This window comes from Danio rerio, chromosome 4 (genome assembly GCF_052040795.2).
Source record: "Danio rerio strain M-AB ecotype USA chromosome 4, GRCz13ab, whole genome shotgun sequence".
Lineage (NCBI taxonomy): Eukaryota > Metazoa > Chordata > Actinopteri > Cypriniformes > Danionidae > Danio > Danio rerio.
This window is the reverse complement of record NC_141024.2, coordinates 54,039,295-54,064,525: the sequence shown is the minus strand read 5'-3', so window position 1 is coordinate 54,064,525 and position 25,231 is coordinate 54,039,295. Positions and strand designations below refer to the sequence as shown.

The window sequence follows — 25,231 nt, the reverse complement described above, 5'->3', positions numbered from 1 at the left end:
TCGTTTGTTTAATCATTTAAATGACGTGACACCTGTATGGTATGTTGAATGAGCAGGGGTCGGTGATTTGACTTGAATCTTATATTGTATTGATGTAAGCAAAGTTGATTACTCAGAATAATGCAGGATGTTTCAAAAATAATTATCCAGAATTACAGTGTGTCTATTACAGGTTTTTGAATTACTGCTGATCATTTGCTGTCTCAATGTTTCCTGACCTTTCAATTTATTTAGTTATTTTTATTTTTCCCCACAGGAACAACTATCTGCAAACAAAGCATGCACACAAATATAGAGATATTTTATTTTTAAAAGAATAAAAAATAATAGTTTTTGTCCCCAGAAAAAGGCTTTTTCATTTGAAGAAGAAAAGCTTCAAGGGCTCAAGCCCTGCAAAGCGAGATCCAAGGAAAACTTCATTATTATTTAAGAAATGCACAGTGTGAGCCGGCTTTACAATGTGTTCTTGTTCCAGTAATGTTTATTTTACAACTGATCTTTGTTCTTGTTTTCCTTTGCTCAACTCTATTTTCCATCATTGTTCATTCTGTCTGTGCAAATGAGTAGTAAATTATTGTTTTGATAGTTTTATCTGTGGAGGTCTTTTCTCTTTGTAAAGCATGAATTGTGTAAAAGGCTTGATAGAGATCTTGCAGTTATGATTCTGCTAATGCTCATTTCCCCTTCGGGGGGAACTTCAGCACTATAAGTGGATTGATGTTAAATCCACGTAAGGGAGATTCGGTTCAGAAGCTACTTGTTTGAAAGAGTATTGAACGGGCCAATTAAGAATGAATTGGCAGCGCAAGCCTGCGCAGGTGTGCTGCATAGGCAATTAACTGAGCAAATAAGCACACCTGGCGCCTGCAGATGCTATCCTTTTCGCTTCAGAGACTTTTCTGATCGAGCTTCATGAGGGTTCCTCCTGCTGTCTACAGCCACTTCGAGCGAACGAGTGTCTCCCGGTCCAGAGCGAGTCCACGCAGCGGCAGACGGTCGAGCTGGGTTTCTCCCTTGCCTGGCGTCCCTTTGGGTCCGGTCCTCCAAGAGCGGTGCGTATTGCTGCAAAGCATTCTAAAAAAGCAACACAGTCGTGCAGCACGTCCTTTTCAGGATGGCGCTCCGACTGTGCGTTTCTGGTTGCGGGGGTTTCCTGGCTCCGGATGATGGGCACGATCACTGCATTACATGTTTGGGGTTCCAGCATGTTAATGTGGTGCTCGGGGGCGGTTCATGTCGTCACTTCGATGCCATGACCGTTGCGCAGTTGAGATCGCGGTTAGCTTTCATAAGAGAGCGAGCCACCCCAGTCGCCTCCTGCTCTGCAGCGGGCGCTCGGGCAAATCTAAGGGGTCCAGCGAGAGATAATCCGCTGCCCAAGGGCTCGCGGACCTCTCGCTCCTCCAAGCGCTCCATCCAAGCTTCAGGTACTGGGAGTGATCCGTCTAATCAGATGGTAGCTCTCACGCTCGCTGACACTGGAGATCAGATGTCCTCCGCGGCATCGGAGGGTGGGCTTTCATTGTCCGACGATGATCCGGACCCGCTCGCCCCCTCTGGGCAAGCGAGCGCCGTCAAAACGGTTCCTGAAGCGGACATGTTGGCCGTGCTTTCTCGGGCTGCTTCGGCCGTCGGGTTGGAGATGGTTTATCCCCCAGTCCCGTGGCCGGACCGACTAGATGGGTGTTACGTAGAGGATCAAAAGGCGAAGCCTTCGAAGCCTCTCGTCCCCTTCTTCCCGGAGGTGCACAGTAGGCTCACGCAGTCCTGGAGGGCACCTTTCTCTGCCCACGCTGCGTCCGCCTCCGCCCTCACCACCCTGGATGGTGGAGCTGCCAGGGGGTATGAGGCGATCCCGCAGGTGGAGCGCGCCATTGCGGTCAATCTTTGTCTGCGTGACGCCCCCGCTTTGCGCGGTCCGTCCCGTCTCCCGTCCAAAGCCTGTAGGTTATCTGCCTCCCTTGGAGCTAGAGCTTACAAGGCTGCGGGCCAGGCAGCTTCCGCCTTGCACGCGATGGCCACCTACCAGCGCTACCAAGCGCAGGCGCTGGCTGAGCTGCACGAGGGTGGGTCTAACCCAGACTTGTTACACGAGCTGCGCACGGCGACCGACTATGCTCTCCAGACCACTAAGTCCGCCGCGTGCGCACTGGGGAAGACGATGTCCACACTTGTGGTCCAGGAACACCACCTCTGGCTAACCCTGGCAGATATGCGCGATGTTGACAAAGTTCTCTTTCTTGACACGCCCATATCCCAGGCTGGCCTGTTCGGCGACACCGTCAGTGAATTCACCCAGGAGTTCAAGGCGGTGAAGGAGCAGTCGGATGCGATGGGCAATGTCGTCTATCGGCGGGGCCGTAAGCCCGCTCCATCCCCGGCCGAGCCATCCACCTCCGCTGCTCCTTTTCCTGTTTCCCTTCCCCGGATGTAACAGCTCAAGCCCTGCCAGTCTGGGACGCGCTGCCTCTCAGCTCGCAGGGTTTGCATGCTCCGCCAGCGGCTCTCGGGCGCTGGGGGGATGGTCTCCCTTCTCCCAGCCCCCAAGCCCCCTCTCAGGAGTTAGGGTGCGGAGCCAGAGCGAATCGCTCTCCTCCAGCTCTTCTGCGGGACCCTCGCGCTCCCCGGATCAGCACACCCGCTCCGCGCTGCCCCTCTGCGGGTACATCAATGATTGCTGCGATGACGTCATTAGCGAGGGCTCTGCCTGCCTGGTTAGCGCGGGCCAGCCCCTCGCGGTGGCTCATACGCACGATCAGACTCGGCTACGAACTACAGTTCTCCAAACGGTCTCCCAGGTTCACGGGCGTGTATTTCACCAGGGTCAATCCCCTGTTCGCCCCTGTCTTGCGAGAGGAGATTGCTGCCCTCCTGGCGAAGAGTGCAATCGAACCGGTACCTCCAGCCGAGATGGAGAGCGGGTTTTACAGCCCATACTTCATCGTACCCAAAAAGAGCGGTGGGTCATGGCCAATCCTAAATCTGCTCGTTTTGAATCGCTGCATTCACAAGCTATCTTTCAGAATGCTTACGCAGAGGCGCATCCTCCAATGCGTTCATCCTCAGGATTGGTTTGCAGTCATAGACCTGAAGGACGAGTATTTTCATGTCTCCATTCTTCCACACCACCGTCAGTTTCTGCTGTTTGCGTTCGAAGGTCGAGCATGGCAGTACAAGGTCCTCCCCTTCGGGCTCTCTCTGTCTCCGCGGGTCTTCACCAAACTCGCGGAGGGTGCCCTAGCGCCTCTGCGGCTTGCGGGCATCCGCGTACTCAATTATCTCGACGACTGGCTCATTTAAGCCCACTCTCTGGAGCAATTAACTGCGCACAGAGACGAGGTGCTCCGGCATCTCCGCCTATTGGGGTTGCAGGTCAACTGGGAAAAGAGCAAACTCGCCCCGGTGCAGAGGATCTCTTTTCTCAGGATGGAGCTGGACTCGGTCACCATGGTAGCGCGCCTCTCCGGAGAGCGCGCTCGCCTGCTGCTGAACTGTCTGAGGGAGCTCGACAGCAAGTTAGTGGTCCCACTGAAATATTTTTAGAGGCTAATGGGGCATATAGCTTCCGCTGCGGCTGTCACACCGCTCGGATTGCTCCATATGAGACCACTTCAGCACTGGCTTCAAGATCGAGTTCCGAGACGCGCATGGCATGCAAGCACACACCGAGTCTCTGTTACTGCGCTGTGTCACCGCACCCTCAGCCCCTGGAACGACCCCTCGTTCCTGCAGGCCGGTGTGCCTCTGGGACAGGCGTCCAGTCATGTTGTTGTTTCGACAGATGCTTCCAGCACAGGCTGGGGAGCCGTGTGTCGCGGGCATGCAGCTGCGGGCCTGTGGGTAGGTGCCCAGCTGCATTGGCATATCAATCGCCTAGAGCTGTTGGCAGTGTTCCTTGCTCTCCGCCGTTTTTCTCCGGTGCTGGAGCAGCAACACGTGCTGGTCAGGATGGACAGTACGGCGGCGGCGGCGTATATCAACCGCATGGGGGGTATGCACTCTCGCCGCATGTCTCAGCTCGCCCGCCGTCTGCTCCTCTGGAGTCACCTGCGGCTGAAGTTGCTGCGCGCCATTCACATCCCTGGTATGCTCAACCGTGCAGCCGATGTGCTCTCACGGCAGCAGATTCACTCTGGAGAATGGAGACTCCACCCCGAGTCTGTCCAGCTGATATGGGCGTGATTCGGGGAGGCCCAGATCGATCTGTTGCTTCCCCCGAGACCGCTCATTGCCAGTTGTTTTACTCCCTGACGGAGGGCTCTCTCGGCACGGATGCACTGGCCCACAGCTGGCCTCGGGGCATACGCAAGTATGCGTTTCCCCCAGTGAGCCTGATCGCGCAATTAATGTGCAAGGTCAGGGAGGACGAGGAACAGGTTCTGTTAGTTGCGCCCCTCTGGCCCAACCGGACCTGGATATCAGAGCTCTCCCTTCTCGCGACGGCCCTCCCATGGCAGATCCCTTTGAGAGAGGACCTACTTTCTCAGGGACAAGGCACCGTCTGGCACCCTCGTCCCGATCTCTGGAACCTCCACGTCCATAGACGCGAGGAAGACTTAAGTAACCTGCCGCCCGCGGTGGTTGATACCATCACTCAGGCTAGAGCCCCCTCTACGAGGCGCGCCTACGCCCTGAAGTGGAGTCTATTTACTGAGTGGTGTGTCTCTTGCAGAGAAGACCCCCGATCTTGCCAGATCAGTGTTGTGCTCTCTTTCATTCAAGAGAAGCTGGACAGTAGGCTGTCGCCCTCCACTCTCAAGGTTTACGTTGCCACCATCTCCGCTCACCATGACGCGGTGGCTGGCGGCACCGTGGGAAAGCATAACCTCATCATCCGGTTCCTCAGAGGCGCTAGGCAAATGAATCCAACTCGCCCCCCTCTCTTGCCCTCTTGGGATTTCGCCCTCGTTCTCACGAGCCTGCGATTTGATCCCTTCGAGCCACTCGATACAGTATCTTTAAGATTTCTGTCCCTGAAGACAGCTCTGCTGGTCGCGTTGGCTTCCATTAAGAGGGTCGGGGACCTGGAGGCATTTTCGGTCAGTGACTCGTGCCTGGAATTTGGGCCGGAATTTTCTCACGTTATCCTGAGACCCGGGTTATGTGCCCAAAGTTCCTACCACTCCCTTTAGAGATCAGGTAGTAACCCTGCAAGCGCTGCCCCCGGAGGAGGCAGACCCAGCCCTGTCCTTACTTTGTCCAGTTCGCGCTCTGCGCATTTATGTGGACCGTACTCAGAACTTTAGATCTTCTGAGCAGCTCTTTGTCCGTTATGGCGGACGGCAGCAGGGAAGTGCCGTGTCTAAACAACGTTTATCCCACTGGATTGTGGAGGCCATTTCATGTGCTTATTTGAGCAGAGGTCAGCCGCGCCCCCCGGGAGTGCGTGCGCACTCCACTCGGAGCATTGCATCCTCTTGGGCGTGTGCGCGCGGCGCTTCTTTAACAGACATTGTAGAGCTGCGGGCTGGGCGACACCCAACACATTTGCAAGGTTTTATAATCTGCGAGTGGAGCCGGTTTCCTCAAGGGTGTTTAGTTCGGTTAAGTTCCCCCCCCTGGGTTGACCCGAACTTTCCCTATCTGCTAACCACTTTCTTATGCGCACTCCCCCTTCTCAGGGTTAGTCCATATGTAATTCCATTTGTTTCCCCTATTGGGTGCGGATGGTCTCCGCAGCGTCCTCCCTACTGGGATGGCACGCTTCCCAACGTAGTGTCGTATATTCCTAGAATTATCTAGACGCTAGCGACTCCCAAAAAAATATACCTATTCCGTAAAGCTTCTTTTGAAGTGGGATAAGTTAGGGCCAAGGGCACGTTGGAGGACCGCACCTCTCATGATCTGGGTGCGTCAGGCTTGCCTGACCGCTCTCTCATGATGGGTGTTGGTAAGGTGCAGTCATTATGGCGCTTTCAATGGGCTCCCATACGTGGATTTAACATCAATCCACTTATAGTGCTGGAGTTCCCCCCGAAGGGGAACGTTCGAGGTTACTAAAGTAACCCTTCGTTCCCAGAGGAGGGGAACGGAAGCACTATACTCCGTCGCCATAATGACTGTCCCTTAGCTGTTAAAAGTCTCTTCAGCTTAAAAAGGATAGCGTCTGCTGGCGCCAGGTGTGCTTACATGCTCAGTTAATTGCCTATGCAGCACACCTGCGCAGGCTTGCGCTGCCAATTCATTCTTAATTGGCCCGTTCAATACTCTTTCAGACGAGTAGCTTCTGAACCAAATCTCCCATACGTGGATTTAACATCAATCCACTTATAGTGCTTCCGTTCCCCTCCTCGGGGAACGAAGGGTTACTTTAGTAACCTCGAACGTTATTTTAACAGCCATGCAGACTCCTGATGACAGAAGAAGAGGGAACATTACAGAAATCCAAATCTCACATAAACTTTAGTGAGAGTAGTATTCATTTATTCATTTTCTTTTCGGCTTAGTCCCTTTATTAATCTGGGGTTGCTACAGCAGAATGAACCGCTGACTTATCCAGCACATATTTTACGCAGCTGATGCCCTTTCAGCAGCAACCCATTTCTGGGAAACATCCATACACACTCATACACTACAGACATTACGGACAGTGTGAGCTAGAGGTCTGCGGGAATAAATTTCCGAATAAACCGCGGGAGCGGTCGTAACGGGTTTAATTTGGGACGGGAGCGGGCTGTCTAGCAATATTGCGGATATTGCTATGCGAATGAGAGAGAGAGAGAGAGAGAGCTTTGCCTGTGTGTGTGCTTGGTGCTTGTGTGTGTGTGTGTGTGTGTGTGTATGTTAGTGCGGGCGCGCGCGAATGAGAGAGAGCTTTCCCAGATAGCAAAATACACTCGGGCCAGTTCCGGCTAGATTCTCGCCTGCTGGAGACTTACCACTCAGCCCGGCTCCGGCTGCCGGACTCCGGATGCTTGTGGACTCACTGCCCGATTCCGATTCTGTCTGAGAGGAATGTGCGCTGCTGGCGCGACTCAGTATTTATATACCTTTATATAAAACCTTTTGGTATTACATTGGTACTTGATACATGGTATTACAAGCCTTTGAGTTGATATAACAGCAAACGCCTGTGTGTCTGCTTAGTGCTTGTGTGTGTGTTAGTGTGCGCGCGTATATGAGAGAGAGAGAGAGATTTGTCTGTGTGTGTGTGCTTGGTGCTGTGTGTGTATATATATTTTCGGTTTTGTTCTCCCCCGCTCTTTAGCAGGATCGGGCGCGGCGGCCAGAAAACGGGGCGGGTCGGGCAGAGGGACAATAAATTTTTAATATAAGCGGGAGCGGTCGGGTACGGGCTAAAACCTGGCGGGTGCGGTCGGGAGCGGGATTCAAAATGTAGTCCCGCGCAGATCTCTAGTGTGAGCTGGCTTTACAATGTGTTCCTGTTTTAGAAATGTTTGTTTTACCACTTATTCTAAGCTTCTTCATTCTTGTTTTACTTTGTTCATTAACATAGATATGTCTTGTGCTTCCCATTACAAAAAAGAACAATTGCACATATAAATAAAGTAACAAATTCAGATGAACGAAGATAAACAATATATTCACACACATTAGCTATATACAAAATATTAAATGTATTGAAATGCATTGCTTAGAAGCTGTTCAATAAATGTACAGGGTTTTAACATGAAAGATTTGAGCTGATAAAACTGTAAATCAAATGACCACATTCGTAAATTTTGACAGTGAATTAAACATTACCTTGCTGCTGTTTTTTCTCCAGCTCTTCAGCTAATTGATTTTGCTTGATTTTCCTCAGGGAGTCCACTGAGATCTTCACAGCTCTTTCTGATCCAAAACATGACACCAACTTATCCACAGTATTTCGCCTGTCTGCATTCTCCAATTCAGCTTTTGAAATCTCTCTATGGTCATTCATTAAATACCATTGAAAGTCCTTTAGTTCATCTTCTTCCAGTTCATCCAGTGAGTTCCTGAGCAGCTGTTTTACATTTGCCATGGTGCTTCACCCACTCACAGCTACAGGACAAGAGCAACAACATCTGCATTAGTTTCACAATTAACATATGGATCTGAGCATTTATTTATAAATTGAAAAAGGAAATTAACCAGTGAGAAACTTCACATATCAGAAAACTAAATTTAGAAAATTGATTGTCACTACTTAAAGTGGACTAAAAAAGTGGAATTATTGCAAAAAAGTGAACACTGCAGAAACTGACGACTAATTTAATATAAAAGCTCTTGGAACGCAGTTGTACATGCTTAGAATCCTCTGAATCATGTTGTTTTTATTGTGACACACATGGCCACCTAGACCTCAGTTTATGCTGTTTAATGCAGACATGGGAAAAGAACTGGATGATCACTGCAGCAGCTTGAGAATGTTCTCGAGTAGCAAGAATTATTGTCCATATTTGTTATAAAGCTGGTAGAGCAGGCATTCATCCGGCACTGGCTTACAGCATGTGGGCCAAACATTGGCCAGGTTTGGCAGAGGTGGCACCGGCTTTAAGACAGCATGCAAGACATGGGCCAGATGTTATTTTGCAGTGTTATACTGTTATATTGCAGTGCGAGTTTTCTGTATTCTGTAGCTTTTGTTGGGGCGCACTCACACTATGCTATCCGAACTGTGCCAGGCCTGTTTCCCTGTACGTTTGAGAAGTTCAATGCTCTGAATCTGTTTGGCGAATTATTTGACTGTGTTCCACTGCATATCCAAACACTAAAACAATATAACTAAAGAAATGTCCACTGTGCTGAGCTTAATAAACACTCATAAACTCAGATTTCAGTATCAGAATGAAAAGGTTTCTGCTTTCTGTGATCCTCTTCCAGAAACACACTCGACATTAAAAGGTGTAAATGAAATCCTCAGAATGTTTTCAGCTCAGCAGTAAAGTCTCAGAAACACAAAGAGATGATCGACGGATAATCAGGCGACACTCATAGATGATATAAAGTAAAGAAAGAGCAAACTCTCACCTCAAATAATGCCCGCAGATCTGTCTGTTCCTCCGCTGAACTGTTGAGTTGACCAACACATCTGAAAACTCTTTCACCTCAGGAAAACACGTCACATCCTGTTTAAGACATGAGGAAATAAGCAGTCAGATGAAAAACAGACACACAAGAAGATAAGTGTAGTGGCAATTTTCTTTAAGGGGGCTCTCTTAGTGGTCAATAAGACAAATTCTTACCCAAAGTGTCTTTTAAAGTTTTATTCTTTGCAAAGAAGGTCACACAGTCATACATCAACAACAGTTTCTGCAGAGAGAGAGATGCGGAAACAGAGTGTGTTCTCTTTTTATTGAGTTTGTAATACCCACAAGGTCATCAGTGACATACAGGATAAATCACAGTTACACTGATTACGAAATAGAGAAAGATCAGGTAAGTTATTTATAAATTCATCTTTAGTTGACGGAACAATAGTTCTACTAGGGCGGAGTATTGGAGCGGGTTTGCTGATTTCAGGTAAACACAGCTTATATAGTAAGAGGTAGTGATCTGTAATATCATCCCTTTGTGGTATAATGTCTACGTCAATAACCTTGATTCCATAAGACAGAATTAGATCTAATGTATGCTTTAAGCGATGGGTTGGACCCACAACGTTTTGCTTTATCCCAAGTGAGTGTATTAAATCCATAAACGCGAGCCCTAATTTATCATTAGCGTCATCTATGTGGATGTTAAAGTCACCTACAATTAGCATTTTATCAGTTTTGACTAGTAAGTCAGAAATAAAATCAGAAAATTCTTTTAGAAATTTGACATAGGGTCCTGGGGGTCTATATATGGTGATTAAAGCGAGAGATAACATAGGTTTTTGCATAGTATTTAAAACTGAACATTAAGCGATAATACTTCAAAGGAGCTAAACATAAGTCCGTTTCTCTGTTTAATATTAAGGAAATCACTAAAGATTGATGCAACTCCACCACCACGACCAGTTTGACGAGCCTCATGTTTATATAAGAATCCTGGAGGAGTTGCTTCATTTAAGCTAATATAGTCATTTTGTTTCAGCCAGGTTTCAGTGAGACAGAGTGCATTAAGATTGTTTTCTGTTATTATTTCATTAATGATAAGAGCTTTAGGTGCAAGTGACCTGATGTTTAGGAGACCAAGTTTTACGAAATTTGTATTTTCACTTTCAACTGGTTTTTCTGGTTTGATTCTTACTAGATTTTTTCTGGAGCACACAGTACGTTTATTCTTAATCTAATAATACGAGGAACAGACACAGTCTCTATAGGATTTGCCAGATATGCGTTACTGATGTTTAAGTGGGATCACCAAGAGTCTAGGTGGCTATAATGTGAATTTTGTGAATTTTTACCTGCTAGTCAGATGGTGCGAAGTATTCTGGAGATGTTGTCCGACAGGAGTTCAGCTCCGGCTCGACTGGGGTGCAGGCCGTCAGGACGGAAGAGCCTAGGACGCTCCCAGAAAAGATTCCAGTTATTAGCAAAGAGCAATTTCTGTTCTTTACACCATGTTATTAGCCATTCATTCAGAGCTAAAAGTCTACTGAACCTTTCATTTCCTCGGCGGTAGGTAGGAAGCGGCCCAGAAACGATGATTTGCGTGGCGGGCGAGGTGCGTCGAACCGTCTCGATCAGGCTCCTGAAGTCCTTCTTCAGGATCTCCGACTGCCGGAGCCCGGTGTCGTTTGTCCCCACGTGGAGGACAACGGCACCAGGGCTCTCGGCAGCGCCCAGGATGGTTGGAATCTGTGTAGAAATATTTCTCACACGGGCACCAGGAAAGCAGAAAGTACGTACTTTATTACCTTTTGAGGAGGCGGCACGGACGTGACGAACGATCGAGTCACCGATGATGGCCACATCGGGACCCGACTCGCGGAGAGGGGAGAAGCGGTTCTCCGTGGAGATCTCGAACACGGGACGAGACGTTTTGCCCCGAGATCTGGGAAGCACCTTGCGCGGCTGCACCCAGGCGCCGTGGTAGCCGGGTGTCGGCGTGAACGACGCCTGGCTGAGCCGCGCCCTGGGTGCGCTGGGCCTGGACAGAGAAGGACGCGGGGTTGAGGTAGAGGGAATGATGTGGTTGTAATTTCCACGTACCTTAGGTGATGAGACGGCCTTAGCATTAGGGACAACAAGCAGTTGTTCCTGCAGCCGCGACCATCTCACCAGCAGCGACCGGATCTAGGACTCCACTTCTTCCAGCTCCAACGCCTCCATCGATGCTTCTCCTGCACACAAGGACAGAGACGGAAGCGACATTTTACGGGGTAAAGAGCAAAGCCAGTAAGTCAAAAGTGTATGGTAAAAGAGGTCGGTAGCTTTAGCTGACCAGCGGCGCTAGCAGGCTAAAGCTACAAACAACAGGCGGATGCTCGAGGGACAGACCATTTTTAAAGCAGTTTTGTTTGTATAAATGTATTAAGGGTTTGGTCACCCTAAGTAGGAGAGACAAATACTTAGCGAATGAGGAAGAATTTTATGATTAAGATTTAAATTCAATCTTAGCATTAGGTACTAAGGTGGAGATTGTCTGTGAAGCTCTTGTGTCTCCTGTGAGTCTCGTCTCCTGAATCTGCGTGACTCATATTCAACACTGTTAACAGATAAAACTACTGTAATTACACATTTACAGGCAAACACATACAGATATTCAGTCATTCATTTGCCTACGGCACTATTCTTTTATTTATCAGGCGTCACCACAGCAGAATTAACTATTCCAGCATATGTTTTACACAGTGAATGTCATTCCAGCTGCAACCCAGTACTGGGGAAACACCCATACATGCTTCAAGAGTTCACACTTAGCTGATGATTGAATATAAAGCTTGTTTGGCATGCCGCCCCGGGAGAGAGCCCTGAGCTCATAAGATCCTCGAGCCCGGGGCTCCCTCCTGTTGCAAGGCGAGAGGGGAGTTTGAGCTCAGATAGATCTGGAGAACTCCCCTGGTGTATTAGCTAATGAACAGATAGTGATTGCTTTTAAGAGATAACTACTTTCTAGGAGCATGTCTGTGGTGGCGATTTGGATAAGTCAAATCACTTAAGCTGCATGTTTTTGGACGGTGGGAGGAAACCAGGGAACCCGGGGGAAACCCACGTGAGCATGGGGTGAAGGTGTAAACTCCGCACAGAAATGTCTGCTGGTTTTATTAATGACCAGAACCAAAGACGTTCTTGGTGTGAGGCAACAGTGCTAACCACTGGGCCACCGTGCCACCCATCTAGAAAAGAAAGATGAGTTGGGGTGGAAGGTGTGATTCTTCAAAAGAAAGATGGCTGTGATATGAAACCTAGGGCACTTACAGTGGACTAGGAATCTTCTGATTGGTGAATCGTGAATTAGATAATGCAGGGCAGCTGCGAGCAAACATAAGATGTGATCCTCTCGACATTGGTTTATAAAGAAACTTCATTCATTTACAAGAAATCAGAAAGTAGCTGTAGATACAAATATTTTTAAAAGAAATATTTGATTTACTGTTTATTATCACACAAAAGCTTTAAGCTGCAACAGCTATGATTATTTTTCAAATCTGTATTAAGACACATTTACTAAACAGTTTTGGCTGTAAACATCTTTTATATTCTAATAGTGAGGAAACGATGATGAAGAATTTGAATTGAAGTGAATAGTCCATACATGTATGTGTTAAATTGACATGGAAATATAAAATGACGATTTACAGAAAATACCTTGAGTAAAAAACTAAATCTGCCACCAGGAGTCTGTAACTGTCTTAATGAGCCACTAAAGTCATTCAGGAATGGCTCTCTTCACTGAAATGTTTTTTCACAATAACATGTTCAAAATAGTCTATGTGTGAGCAATAATGTAAAACCCTGAATACCTTTGAGCAGATGATGGTGTTTCCTCACTGAGGTCTGGTGGATAACCTTTAGAGCAGTCACTCTTCAGAGACACAGAGCTGAACACACATGATCCTGATCTCACACTGAACACACAAACACACCAGAGGAATAAACTGAAGGACAAACTTTAGTCTCCTTTAAGAGTTTTATTGTTTTTTTTTTCAGTTTAATTCAGCACAAACTAATTGTTGGCTGAAGGTCTGTCTGATCAGGTCTGCTACACAGGAATCATGGGTAAACATAACACACAGAGCTCTATTAAATATGACCCCAGATCAAGCTGTCTGTAATCTAGAATGATCTAAACACATTTGCTGAAGCTGTAAACTGAAGCTTTGTCCATCATTTGATCAGGCAATAGCAACACAAATAAGTGCATTGTTGTTGGTCTTTGTTCTTCAGAGAAAGTGTTGAAATAATGGTGTAAAAACAGAGTCAATACCTGAGCAAACAATTATTGGTATTGGTCGGGTCATATATTAACTGAACTTCTGCTGTTGTGTGTGAGATGCTGTGCATCCTAATTAGCATTTCTGCAGAAGTAGATACACGCTGGTCCAAAAATAAATTCAGCTCTGCAGAAACTTCCTGTCTGAAGAAAGGTGTTAAAGCTGAACACAGAGCACAGAAAGTGTTATGCTTTTATAGTTGTGCAGAGAATTGGTAGAAAAAGAGGACTTGTGTCTGGGATGCGGCCAATGGAGGACTGGACAATGATTGACAAATGAAGAATTTAACTAAACTTCACCTGTTAATATCAGCTGCCTATATAAGTTGAAGTCGGGAAAAGAAAGTTGTTGTCCTTAATGTAACTTCTGCATTGCATTGAGGACAATAGAATACTGTGAATCGAACTATTCATTTGTATCCAATAAATTGTTACGATTTTTGACATTGAAGAAAAACCTCTCCTGACCTTTTTTTTATTGAGCACGCATAGAATTGATTAATATTCTAATACTAATTACCCTAACCTGCCTAGTTAACCTAGTGAAGCCTTTAAATGTCACTTTAAGCTGTATAGAAGAGTCTTGAAGAATATCTAGTCTAATATTATTCAGTCATCATGGCAAAGATAAAACAAATGAGTTATTAGAGATGTGTTATTAAAACTATTATGATTAGAAATGTGCTGGAGAAATCTGCTCTCCGTTAAACAGAAATTGGGCAAAAATTAATCAGGGGGGCTAATAATTCTGACTTTAACTGTATGTTTGGCTTTTGACACATCCTTTAAAATACGTGGTTAAGAGATTAGAGCTTTTAACTTTGTTTTTATTTGTGGGGCCGGTGAAAATTTTAGCAGGGCAAGTAAGCATCTGAATCCCTGGCCCAGTAGGAAAAATCCTTAGGGCCCTACCATACACCCGGCACAATGTGGCGCAAGACGGGGCACAATAGCCTTTTGCTATTTTCAGCTTGGCACAAAAGTTGTTTTGAGGTGTTGTGCTACGCTGTTTAAATAGCAATTGCATTTGCACTCATATGTGTGCTCATAGGCGTTCTGGTCTAAAAAGGAAGGTGTTCTGAGGCGCACTGCTGGCGCGTTGCTATTTTGAGAAACTATTATAGATTTTTCATTAGACCAAAACTAACCCAGTATAAACTCCGGCGCAGAGTTGCCCCTCGCTTACGCACTGCTACACACAAGATGTAGAGCAATACGCAAATATCTTTACATATGAAAAAATGTAATATTAAGGATATATAGGATATAAATATAAAGGATTAAAAAATTACAAAACATATTATTTTTTAGCCTACATAAATATGAAAAATCACTGCTTTTATGTCTTCTTCATCTCGGGAGTTCATTCATAACAATTTGCTTTTGTATAATGTTATTATTATTAGCAGTATTATTTATTATAAACATATGTATATTTGTTTTATTAAAAACAAGCTTAGATTTGCCCACCTGTCAGGTTTTAGACCATATGGGGCACAGCATGTTGAAGTGGATTTTATACTCTTTAAAGTGTGAAGTTAATATATATATTCAAATTGTATGTGTATAATCTGCTTGTAGACTTGCATACCATTAGAAGAATTACCATATCACAAGAACTGGATAAGTTATATAGTTACCAGGTTTGGGTCAGGGGTTAATCTAGGTGGAAATTGAGGTCAGGGGTTAACCTAGGTAATATTTGTGTGACATATGTAGAAATAAGGGAAAAACAGATGACAGAGGTGGAATTTGGAGTCAAGGGTTAAACTAGGAGGGATCTTGTGTGACATATGTACAACAAAGGCAAAAACAGAGTATTTAAGGAGGGCAGAAGATGAGTGACACAGAATTTTTCAGACAGAGATGCTACTGAGGGTCTCCTGAAAGTTCTCCTTTGTTGTCGACAATAAAGTATATTCTTCTGATATTCATAACCTCCAGACTGAGTTTGATTTAGTAAGAGAAAAACCAAGAAAACCACCACAATGTGTATTTGGATATAACTCTATATCCAAATATATCCTATATCTTTGGATATTTGGATTTAACTTTTAACACTTCATTATTATTGTTCATTTATTCGTTTGCTGGAAATTAGAACTAAATTTAGAAATAGTTTTGAAACAAATATTTGCGCTTAACAAACTAAATAAATTTTTCATAGGCTAATTGATGTCTGTGCGTAAAGGTTTCCCTATCCACGAGAGCGAAAGTGAAAGTAGACCGATTATCTCTCATTCTTGCGCGGTAGATAATCTGTTTAACTGTTTTCTTTTAAAAAACTGTTAACTGTTTGCTTGTGAAATGCTCAGTTTTTCTACTTAGACTTACTTTGCGTCCTGTAAATAGCAAATGCGTTTATGGCACGACGCAGCTGGCTCTTAAAGGGAATGGGATATGAGACTCTGATTTGTTTTTTCTCAAAACACACCTATAACTCAAAATAAACTCAACCCTTTTAGACCATGCGCCACAGCACAAAGCGGATTTTCCCGTTTAAATTAGCAAATATGGATTCTGACACGTCCTGAAAGCGTTTGCGCCCTGCGCTTTGCCCATGGTCCGTCAAAATAGATCCACTTAAAAGTTGAACCCTGTGTTCGTTTAACCCCTGATCTAACACCTCAGAGGGACATTATAAAATGCTTAACGTGGAAAAAAGCTCAGACCACAGGTTTACTCCCACTGCTGGTCTCACTAACAGCACTTCCAGCAGCAACCTAGCTTTCCCATGTGGTCTCCCATTCAGCTACTGATCGGGCGCAGCCCTGCTTAGCTTCAGTGAGTGACCATGTGAGAGTTTTAGAGAGCTAGCTGCTGGCTAGTTGAATTAATTATAGCTTAATATAAGCTCTGAACCCTGCATCTTAAATGTAAGGAACAGGGAAGGAGACTGAAGGGAATAATAAGTTTGGGTTTTAATATTAACCCAGTATTTGTTGCTTCCCTTTTTCTCTGTTTTTTTTATTAATATTTTTCATTATTTACTTATTGATTTGATTATTTGCGGATCAATCTTTGCATTAATGTAATTGTTTTGTTGTTGTTTTCTTGAGTTTTTAATGTATATTCTATTACTAAGTAATGCATTTTCTGTTTTTGGCTATTTATCACTCGCTGTCTTTCATTGCAGGGTTTTTACTTTTGGAATTAATAAATAAAAATAAAAAACTCAAGCTATAGAATCTTTTATAGAGTCTTCAGTCTGTTTGCTAAATTAATGAAATATGTTTTAAACACTCCAGAAGGATGCAAAGTAGGAATCACTGCTTCCTTTATTAAAGATAGTTTAATTCTTCATTTGTTAAGCTGCTAGTTGACAGAAACAGCGCTGTTGTAAAATGTCCAAGTCATTCAGACAGTTATTAAGTAGAAGAAATTAAGCTTTACTTTTCTGTTTCATTGATTGTACTTAATAAGCAATATAATCATTGTGGGCTGGTTTGCAATGGCAATACTCCACTGTTTAGAGCGAGGTAGGACCCCAAAATGATTTTGCTTAGGGCCCCCAAATGTACAGGGCCGGCCCTGCCTTTTCCTTATAATGGACTTCAATGGGGAGAAAACGCTTAACGTGAGTTTTTTTTCCCTTTATCTGGACAATTGGGACTCGTTTTTTAAACAGTAGTTAGGATGAATTAGAAGAAAAGTTTGACAGAAGTTTAGGTTTCTCTGGTAGATGTTAATTTTTTTTATTTTTTTATGTTAAGTGTTTTATAATGTCCCACCTCAGATATTTCACATTTGATACGTGCATACTATGTGTCTGTCACAGCAACTTCCGTCCTAGCCAGCTATTTATTTATTTATTAGCTTAGTTAGTAGTTAGTTAGCATTAAAACAGTTAAATGCAGTTCAAGGAACATCAATAATTGAGGTAAAGTTGGTTTTATATTCACACATTCAGACTTTCTCCTTAATAAGATCATTTCAGAAAAGTCTTGTAAATAGCGAGATCATATTAGCAGGCGATCACTATCAAAATGTACAAGACTGTTCACGGTCAATTAAACAATGCTAATGTTTTAAAGTCGTACTTGCATGTGATTTTAGTCTGAATGGTCAAAGTACCACGGTAAACAGTGTATGGAGCTGTCACTGGACGAATGTGCGAATATAAACCAGCTTATAGAGGTAAAGTTGGTTTTATATTCACACATTCGTTCATTTAGAAGTCTCTATATTATTTACCATGTTACTTTGAATATTCGATTATGACTTGAAAACAACTTCAACACTGTTTATTTGACTGTGAACAATGTTGTACTTTGATAGTCATTAGCTGCTAATATGATTTCACTGTTTGCAGTTTGCAAATAATACTTTAAAGAAATTATATTATTAGGGGGAAAGTTTGAATGTGTGAATATAAAACCAGCTTTACCTCAATCCGCATCTTCCTGTTAACGGAAGCTCTGCTTTCACTTTCAAGACTCTCTCTCTCTCTCTCTCTCTCTCTCTCTCTCTCTCTCTCTCTCTCTCTCTCTCTCTCTCTCTCTCTCTCTCTCTGTTTAAAGTTGATTTTGTGCTGAATGATCTGAAATCATCGTGTAAGACTGATATAGAGAAGCACAAACACGTTCAAGTGTGTAAAACTGGTTTTGTGTGTTTTATACAGTGTTTAAATGAGTGTTTAACCAAAGTTTGAGGATTTGATCTTTAGGATCAGACATTTAAATCACACTCACACATCTAAACTAGGGATGGCTGACGTGAAACTGATGTTTCGACACAGTGTCGAGATCCCGAAGTGCAAGTGTTTCGAAACACTGCACCAAAGCATGATTCGAAGCACCCAAGTCACGTGACTAAAGTGTTTCGAAACACCTAGTCACGTGACTAAAGCGATTCAAAGCATCGATCAGCTTAGAAACGTTTCGAGACCTGGCGAATCCTCATTTGATTGCCAAGATCATCAAATGATTTGTCTCATATGGCTTAGAGGACTGTGAGTTTGCTAATTGATTCTATGCTTTGCATGATGTTTTGGGTTCGAATCCCGACTTGTACAAATACTCTGAAATGGTTTTATGTATTTTAATCATGTTTCTGTTTTGTGTAGCCTAAATAGGATACAGCTACAGTTACGCCATCAATTTAGCATCATTTTTGTAACACTGTAAAACAATAATAAATATTTTACAGTACTGTGATGGTTGGGTTTAGGGTTTGGGTAGACATTAATAAAATACAATAAATGGGAAATTTAATGAATAATATAAATAATTCTTGATAACTTCAGGCCACCGTTTTTGATCTAGCAACAACCTTGTTTTAAGACAAAAACGACATATTTATTCACAAATTGTTCAATCGGATATCAGACCAATGTTGAAACAAAACGATACAAGAGCAAAGCATTACCAACTGGTATTAAAGCATTTCAAAACAACTGCGACAGCCTGGCTTCAAAACCTACTAACCCCGCATGGAAGACTGACTCTTTAACCACTGTACTATGTTACTTGAAGGAGCATACATACAAAGTTGGGTGTAATTCCTCAATTTGTTCAACTGTTCTTTGCTGAAGCTGATTCAGTGCAATACATCAAAAAATGACCACTAGATGTCACTGTAGAGTGGGGTTTCGAAACGTTTCGAAGCTTCGACACATTTGCTTCGACTGTTTCAGTGTTTCACGAAGCCTCACTTTACCCACCACTAATCTAAACCCCCTTCATCATCTCCACAAATCAGCGTAATGTAGAAGTGTTAAACTCACATGCAGAAGTACAGACGCTCTTGTGCAGCAGGAACACATTTTTTTGACTCTTTCGGTTTGTCAACTTCTTCTTCAGTATTTTGGCGGTTGTCAAACTTAAATGTGCTTTACCGCCACCTGCTGGACTGACATGGAGCCAATATTATGAAGCTGCAGGCCCGGAGACCCAACCGCATGCTCATGTATCTCTTATACTTTGAACTGTGTCTATTATGTCCCTCCCCTCTACTCCATATGCCTGTGTAGTGCTTGTAATTTTAGGTAATATTTTCCTAAGTCTGTTTGCTAAAACCTTTGCTAAAATTTAAAAATCTGTATTTAGCATTGTTAAGGGCCTATAATTCTTTAGATCTAAAGGACTTCTTCTTTTGTGTATCATTTTAATCATTCCTGTCTTCATTCTTTCACTTAATTCTTTTTTGTTAAAAACCTCATCATATACTTCTTTTAAAACAGGTACTATAATTTCTCTAAAATTCTTATAAAACTCATTGTTTAAACCATCTATGCCTGGACCTCTCTCCGTAGTTAACTGTCCTATTGCTGCATCAATTTCTACTTCTGTTATTCCTGCATCACAAAAAATGTATCTTCTTCTGAAACTTTTGCTTTTATTTGATTTGAAAGAAACTTTATCAACCTTTATAATTCCTTGTCTCTTAAACATATGTTTATAGAAATGTTTAACAGCTATTAAAATTTCCTCAGTTCCTTGTTTTAATTCTCCATTTTTATCCAACACCTCTTTCATTAAGTCTGCTTTCTGTCAAGTCTTTTTTTTAATAGTTTTTTAAGAACTACGATCTCCTTCAACAGTGTAACTTTGCTTCTAATTATAGCCCCTCTGCATTTTTCATTTTCCATCTATTTTAGTTGTTCTTGTAAATATATGAATTTCCCAATCTCTTTATTTTGATCTATTTGCAGTCTTTTTATTTCATCTTCTAATTCCCTTCTTATTTGAATTTCTGTATTATTTTTAACTCTTTTAAAATTTTACAATATTTTATTGAACATTTTTTATGTCTAACTTCATGTTGTCCCACCATTTTCTTTTATCTTCTCTATACATTCTATCCAATTCACTGTTTAAAATTATTTGTTTAGTTTTACTTTGTATGTCTCATGTTTTAAAATTGTTGCATTCAAAATCCATACACCCAATCCCCTTTCAACTTTTACACAATCTAACTTCACACAAAAAATCGAATGATCACTAAATCCAAGGTTTTTGTAAAATACACTTTTGATATAGTCATTCATTTCTACATTACATAACATATAATCAATCCTACTTAACCTCATTTAAAACCAGTTGCATTCTTGAAACTTCCCTCTTTGTCTTATTTCTCTCTCTCCACACATCTATTAAATTACATTGTCATCATTTTCAGTAGCTCCTCCCTCCCCTTGTCTTTTCTATACACCATCTTACTCTCCAGATCTAATTCTGTGAAAACAGTATTAAAATCTCCAACTACAATAACATTCTGCCATTTTTTACATTTATACTAACGTTTTTTAAAGAAGTTCACTTTTTCATTTTTTTCATTGGATGCATGAATATTATAAATTATGAAATTATCTTCACCTTTTTCTAATTTCATCGCCATGCATTTCCCAACTCCATCCTCAAATATTACTTTTTCTTTTTCATATATACCTCTTTTTATTAAAATCACTACTCCACAACCCACTTTATCCTCTCCACTGTTAAAATATATTTGACCATCCCATTTACTTTGAACCATTTTAAACTTAAATTTTTCCAATTTGTTTCTTGCAAAACAATCACATCAGCTTCTTTACATAACACCAACATTTTTTTAAATTTCTCCACATTCAATAAACCGCTTGCATTCCATAATAAAATGTTTAAAAACATGATGAAAGATATTAAAATATTAAAACCACCCATTATTTTTAGTCTCATCCTCTACATCTGCATACCAATTTTTGTTACTCAACTAACAGCCCCTTCCATAAAAGAAACACAAATTAAATTCATGTTAAAAGTAAATAAAATGGTTAAAAAAACATTATTTCTCAACATCTTCTTCTGTAGTGTTTTTTTTTTTTTTTTGGTTTTTCTCTTACTAAATCAAACTCAGTCTGGAGGTTATGAATATCAGAAGAATATACTTTATTGTCGACAATAAAGGAGAATTTTCAGGAGACCCCCAGTAGCATCCCTGTCTGAAAAGTTCTGTCTCACTCATGCCCTGGCCTTACCTAAATACCCCTTTACATCCGTTGTTTTCCTTTGTTCTCCATTTATTACACAAGATCCCTCCTAGTTTAACCCTTGACTGCAAATTCCACCTCCGTCGTCTGTTTTTCCTTTATTTCTACATATATCACACAAGACCTCCCTAGTTTAACCCTTGACTCCAAATTCCACCTCTGTCATCTGTTTACAAATGTGTTGCTCTATTCTTATTCATTTCCTGAGACACATTAGTTGTTTACTCAGGCTTTGTCCCGCTCTCTTCTCATCCACTTCTTTTTATGACCTTTTCTACATAGCACCTTAATTCTTTTAGAGGTATGCAAGTCTACAAGCAGATTATACACATACAATTTGAATATATAGATTAACTTCACACTCCAAAGAGCACAAAATCCACCTCACTTCCAGCCCTCTTAACACTTCATACGTATTTACATTTTTTACTCGCACCTTTGTCAACATCTTTTTTCTTGCACTGTCCACATTTGGTTTTACCTTTATTGTTTTTCTTCTTATTAGTCCTCTTTCCACTTTGTTCTTCTCTACATAATCTGTCAGTTTTTCTCCATTACTTTCCATTTCTTCGGCTTGATCAGTCTTATTTTGTTCATCGTTTTCCACCATATTTAAAAAGTTTTTAAAACTGTCAGTTATTTCCATTTGTGTCCACTGTTTTTGTTCTGACGTCTGTTTTTCGTTCACATTTTTTCCTCTCTCCTCCCTTATGTTGTTTGTTTCCTCCTACATAACCCTTGTTTTTAAATCTTCTTCCTTGTTTCTTTCATGCACCTGTCCATCCTCTTGTTTTGCTCCCCCTCCTTCCTCTCCTTCCATCCAACATTCACACTTGTTTAAAAATTGTTTAAATTCTGGACATTTGACAGTATTACAATTCCTTGCAAATTGTCCCTTTTCTTCACCTTTATAGCACTTAAAATCAGCGCAATCCATTAAAATGTGCTTTTTTTGTTTTATTTTTTTTTATTTAAAACATCGTCACATTACATTAACATTTAAAAACTCCAGAAATTTCACAAAACAAATACATTAAAATAAACATTCTTCATAAAATAATATCCTCTTTGGGCATCTTCCACTTTAAACCATTTAAAACAACCTTGATCCGTCCTCAATGTCAGTGCCTGTGTAAACTCTTCTTTTTATTTTTGATATGGGATAAACTCCCCATCCTTCTAATTTTTCTAAAATGTCTCTTTTCCATAGTTAGTTCAAACTCTTTTCCTTGCCTCAGTCTCAACGCCAGAATCTTCCCATGACCACACTTGTCTGTCACTGCTTTAATGATGTCCACAGCTCTTACCTCATTTACTTCTTCGGCATTCACTATTACTGTTACTTCTTTTAAATATTTTTTTCCACCAAGTTTTTCCTTTGTCCAGCTCGTTGTCTATCGTCCAGTCCATTGTCGTTAACCATTCTTGTCCCTCCATTCAGTCTAGTTACTGCAGCCCTAGTGGGGTGTGATTGCTGCAAGGCTGTTACCCAGAGCTGGAAGAGTAGCAGCACAAAAGATGAATTGCATTGGCCGGGAATCAAATCCAGGTCTCCTGTGTGGGAGGCAAGAATTCTACCACTGAACCACCAATGCTGACATGCTACTACTGCTGTCCTATTGGGGTGTGATTGCTGCAATGCTGTTACCCAGAGCTGGAAGAGTAGCAACACAAAACAGGATTTGCATTGGCCAGAAAACAGACACGGGTCTCACGTGTCACAAACAGGAAGTTTACCACTGAACCACCAACGCTGACCTACCTTGTACCTTGCCTTTGTGTGAGTACTTATAGCCCATCAACCAGAGCTGGAACAGGAGCCACATACAACCACTTCTGTATTAGTCAGGACTGGACTCCAGGTGTCCCACGTGGCAAGCGAGAATTCTACCACTGAACCACCAATGCTGATATGCTCATACAGCTGTCCTAGAGGGGAGTAATTGCTGCCAGGCTGTTACCCAGAGCTGGATGAGTAGCAACACAAAACAGTAATTGCATTGGCTGGAAATCAGAGACGGGTCTCCCTCGTCGCAGACGAGAACTCTACGACTGAACCACCAATGCTTATATGCTCATTCTGCTGTCCTAATGGGGTGTGATTGCTGCAAGGCTGTTAACCAGAGCTGGAAGAGTAGTAGCACAAAACTGAATTCGCATTGGCCAGGAATCGGACCCGGGTCTCCCGCGTGGTAGGCGAGATTCTACCACTGAACCACCAATGCTGATATGCTTATATTGCTGCCCTAGTGGGGTGTGACTGCTGCAAGGCTGTGACCCAGAGCTGGAAGAGAAGCAACACAAAACAGGATTTGCATTGGCCGGGAATCAGACCCGGGTCTCCCGCGTGGCAGGCGAGAATTCTACCACTGAACCACCAATGCTGATATGCTTGTACTGCTGTCCTAGTTGGGTGTGATTGCTGCAAGGCTGTTACCCAGAGCTGAAAGAGTAGCAACACAAAACAGAAATTGCATTGGCCGGGAATCAGACCTGGGTCTCCAGCGTGGCAAGTGAGAATTCTACCACTGAACCACCAATGCTGACCCATGTTGTCCTTTACCTTTGTGTTATGTGAGTGCTAAAAGGCCGTCAACCAGAGTTGTAACAGGAGCCACACAAAACAGCAATTGTGTCAGCCGGGAATGGAACCCACGTCTCCCTCATAGCATGAAAGAATTCTACCAGTGAACCACCAGTGTTGATTTGGTAATACTGCAGCCCTAGTGGGGTGTGATTGCTGCAAGGCTGTTATCCAGAGCAGGAAGAGTAGCACACAAAACAGGATTTGCATTGGCCGGAAATCAGACCCGGGTCTTCCGCGTGGCAGGCAAGAATTCTACCACTGGACAACCAATGCTTATATGCTCATACTACTGTCCTAGTAGGGTGTTACTGCTGCAAGGATGTTACCCAGAGCTGGAAGAGTAGCACACAAAACAGGATTTGCATTGCCCGGAAATCGGACCCGGGTCTTCCACGTGGCAGGCAAGAATTCTACCACTGGACAACCAATGCTTATATGATCATACTACTGTCCTAGTAGGGTGTGACTGCTGCAAGGATGTTACCCAGAGATGGAAGAGTAGCAACACAAAACAGGAATTGCATTGGCCGGGAATCGGACCCGGGTCTCCTGCGTGGCAGGCGAGAATTCTACCACTGAACCACCAATGCTGATATGCTAATATATCTGTCCTAGTGGGGTGTGATTGCTGCAAGGTTGTTACCCAGAGCTGGAAGATTGGCAAAACAAAACAGGAATTGCATTGGCCGGGAATCGGACCCAGGTCTCCCGCGTGGGAGGCGAGAAATCTACCACTGAACCACCGATGCTGATATGTTCATTTTAATGTCCTAGTGGGTTGTGATTGCTGCAGGGCTGTTACCCAGAGCTGGAAGAGTAGCAACACAAAACAGGATTTGCACTGGACGGGAATCGGACCCGGGTCTCCCGCGTGGCAGGCGAGAATTCTACCACTAAACCACCAATGCTGCTATGCTCATACTGCTCTCCTAGTGGGGTGTGACTGCTGCAAGGCTGTTACCCAGAGCTGGAAGAGTAGCAACACAAAACAGGAATTGCATTGGCCAGGAATCGGACCTTGTTCCTCTGCGTGGGAGGTGCGAATTCTACCACTAAACCACCAATGCTGATATGATGGTACTAGTGTCCTAGTGGGGTGTGATTGCTGCAAGGCTGTTACCCAGAGCTGGAAGATTAGCAACACAAAATAGGATTTGCATTGGCCAGGAATCGGACCCGGATCTCCCGCGTGGAAGGCGAAAATTCTACCACTGAACCACCAATGCTGATATGCTCATACTACTGTCCTAGTGGGCTGCAAGGCTGTTACCCAGAGCTGGAAGAGTAGCAACACAAAACAGGATTTGCATTGGCCAGAAACCAGACCCGGGTCTCCCGCGTGGCAGGCAAGAATTCTACCAGTGAACCACCAATGCTGATACGCTCATACT

General features: G+C 43.2%; 2 protein-coding genes across 6 annotated transcripts in view; both read right to left on the bottom strand.

Moving 5' to 3' along the window:
* LOC108183680 (protein NLRC3-like) overlaps window positions 1-8,994 on the bottom strand; it is a 61,553-nt gene extending 52,559 nt beyond the window's left edge. Inside the window, exons 1-2 of the mRNA XM_088649669.1 lie at window positions 8,953-8,994; window positions 7,705-7,983 (exon numbers count right to left, since the gene is read on the bottom strand). Coding sequence (XP_088505795.1) covers window positions 7,705-7,963 — 259 coding nt within the window. The 5' untranslated portion in view covers window positions 7,964-7,983; window positions 8,953-8,994. The remainder of the gene's footprint in view (window positions 1-7,704; window positions 7,984-8,952) is intronic.
* LOC103910528 (uncharacterized) overlaps window positions 1-25,231 on the bottom strand; it is a 173,207-nt gene that overhangs the window by 112,491 nt on the left and 35,485 nt on the right. The window lies entirely within an intron of this gene.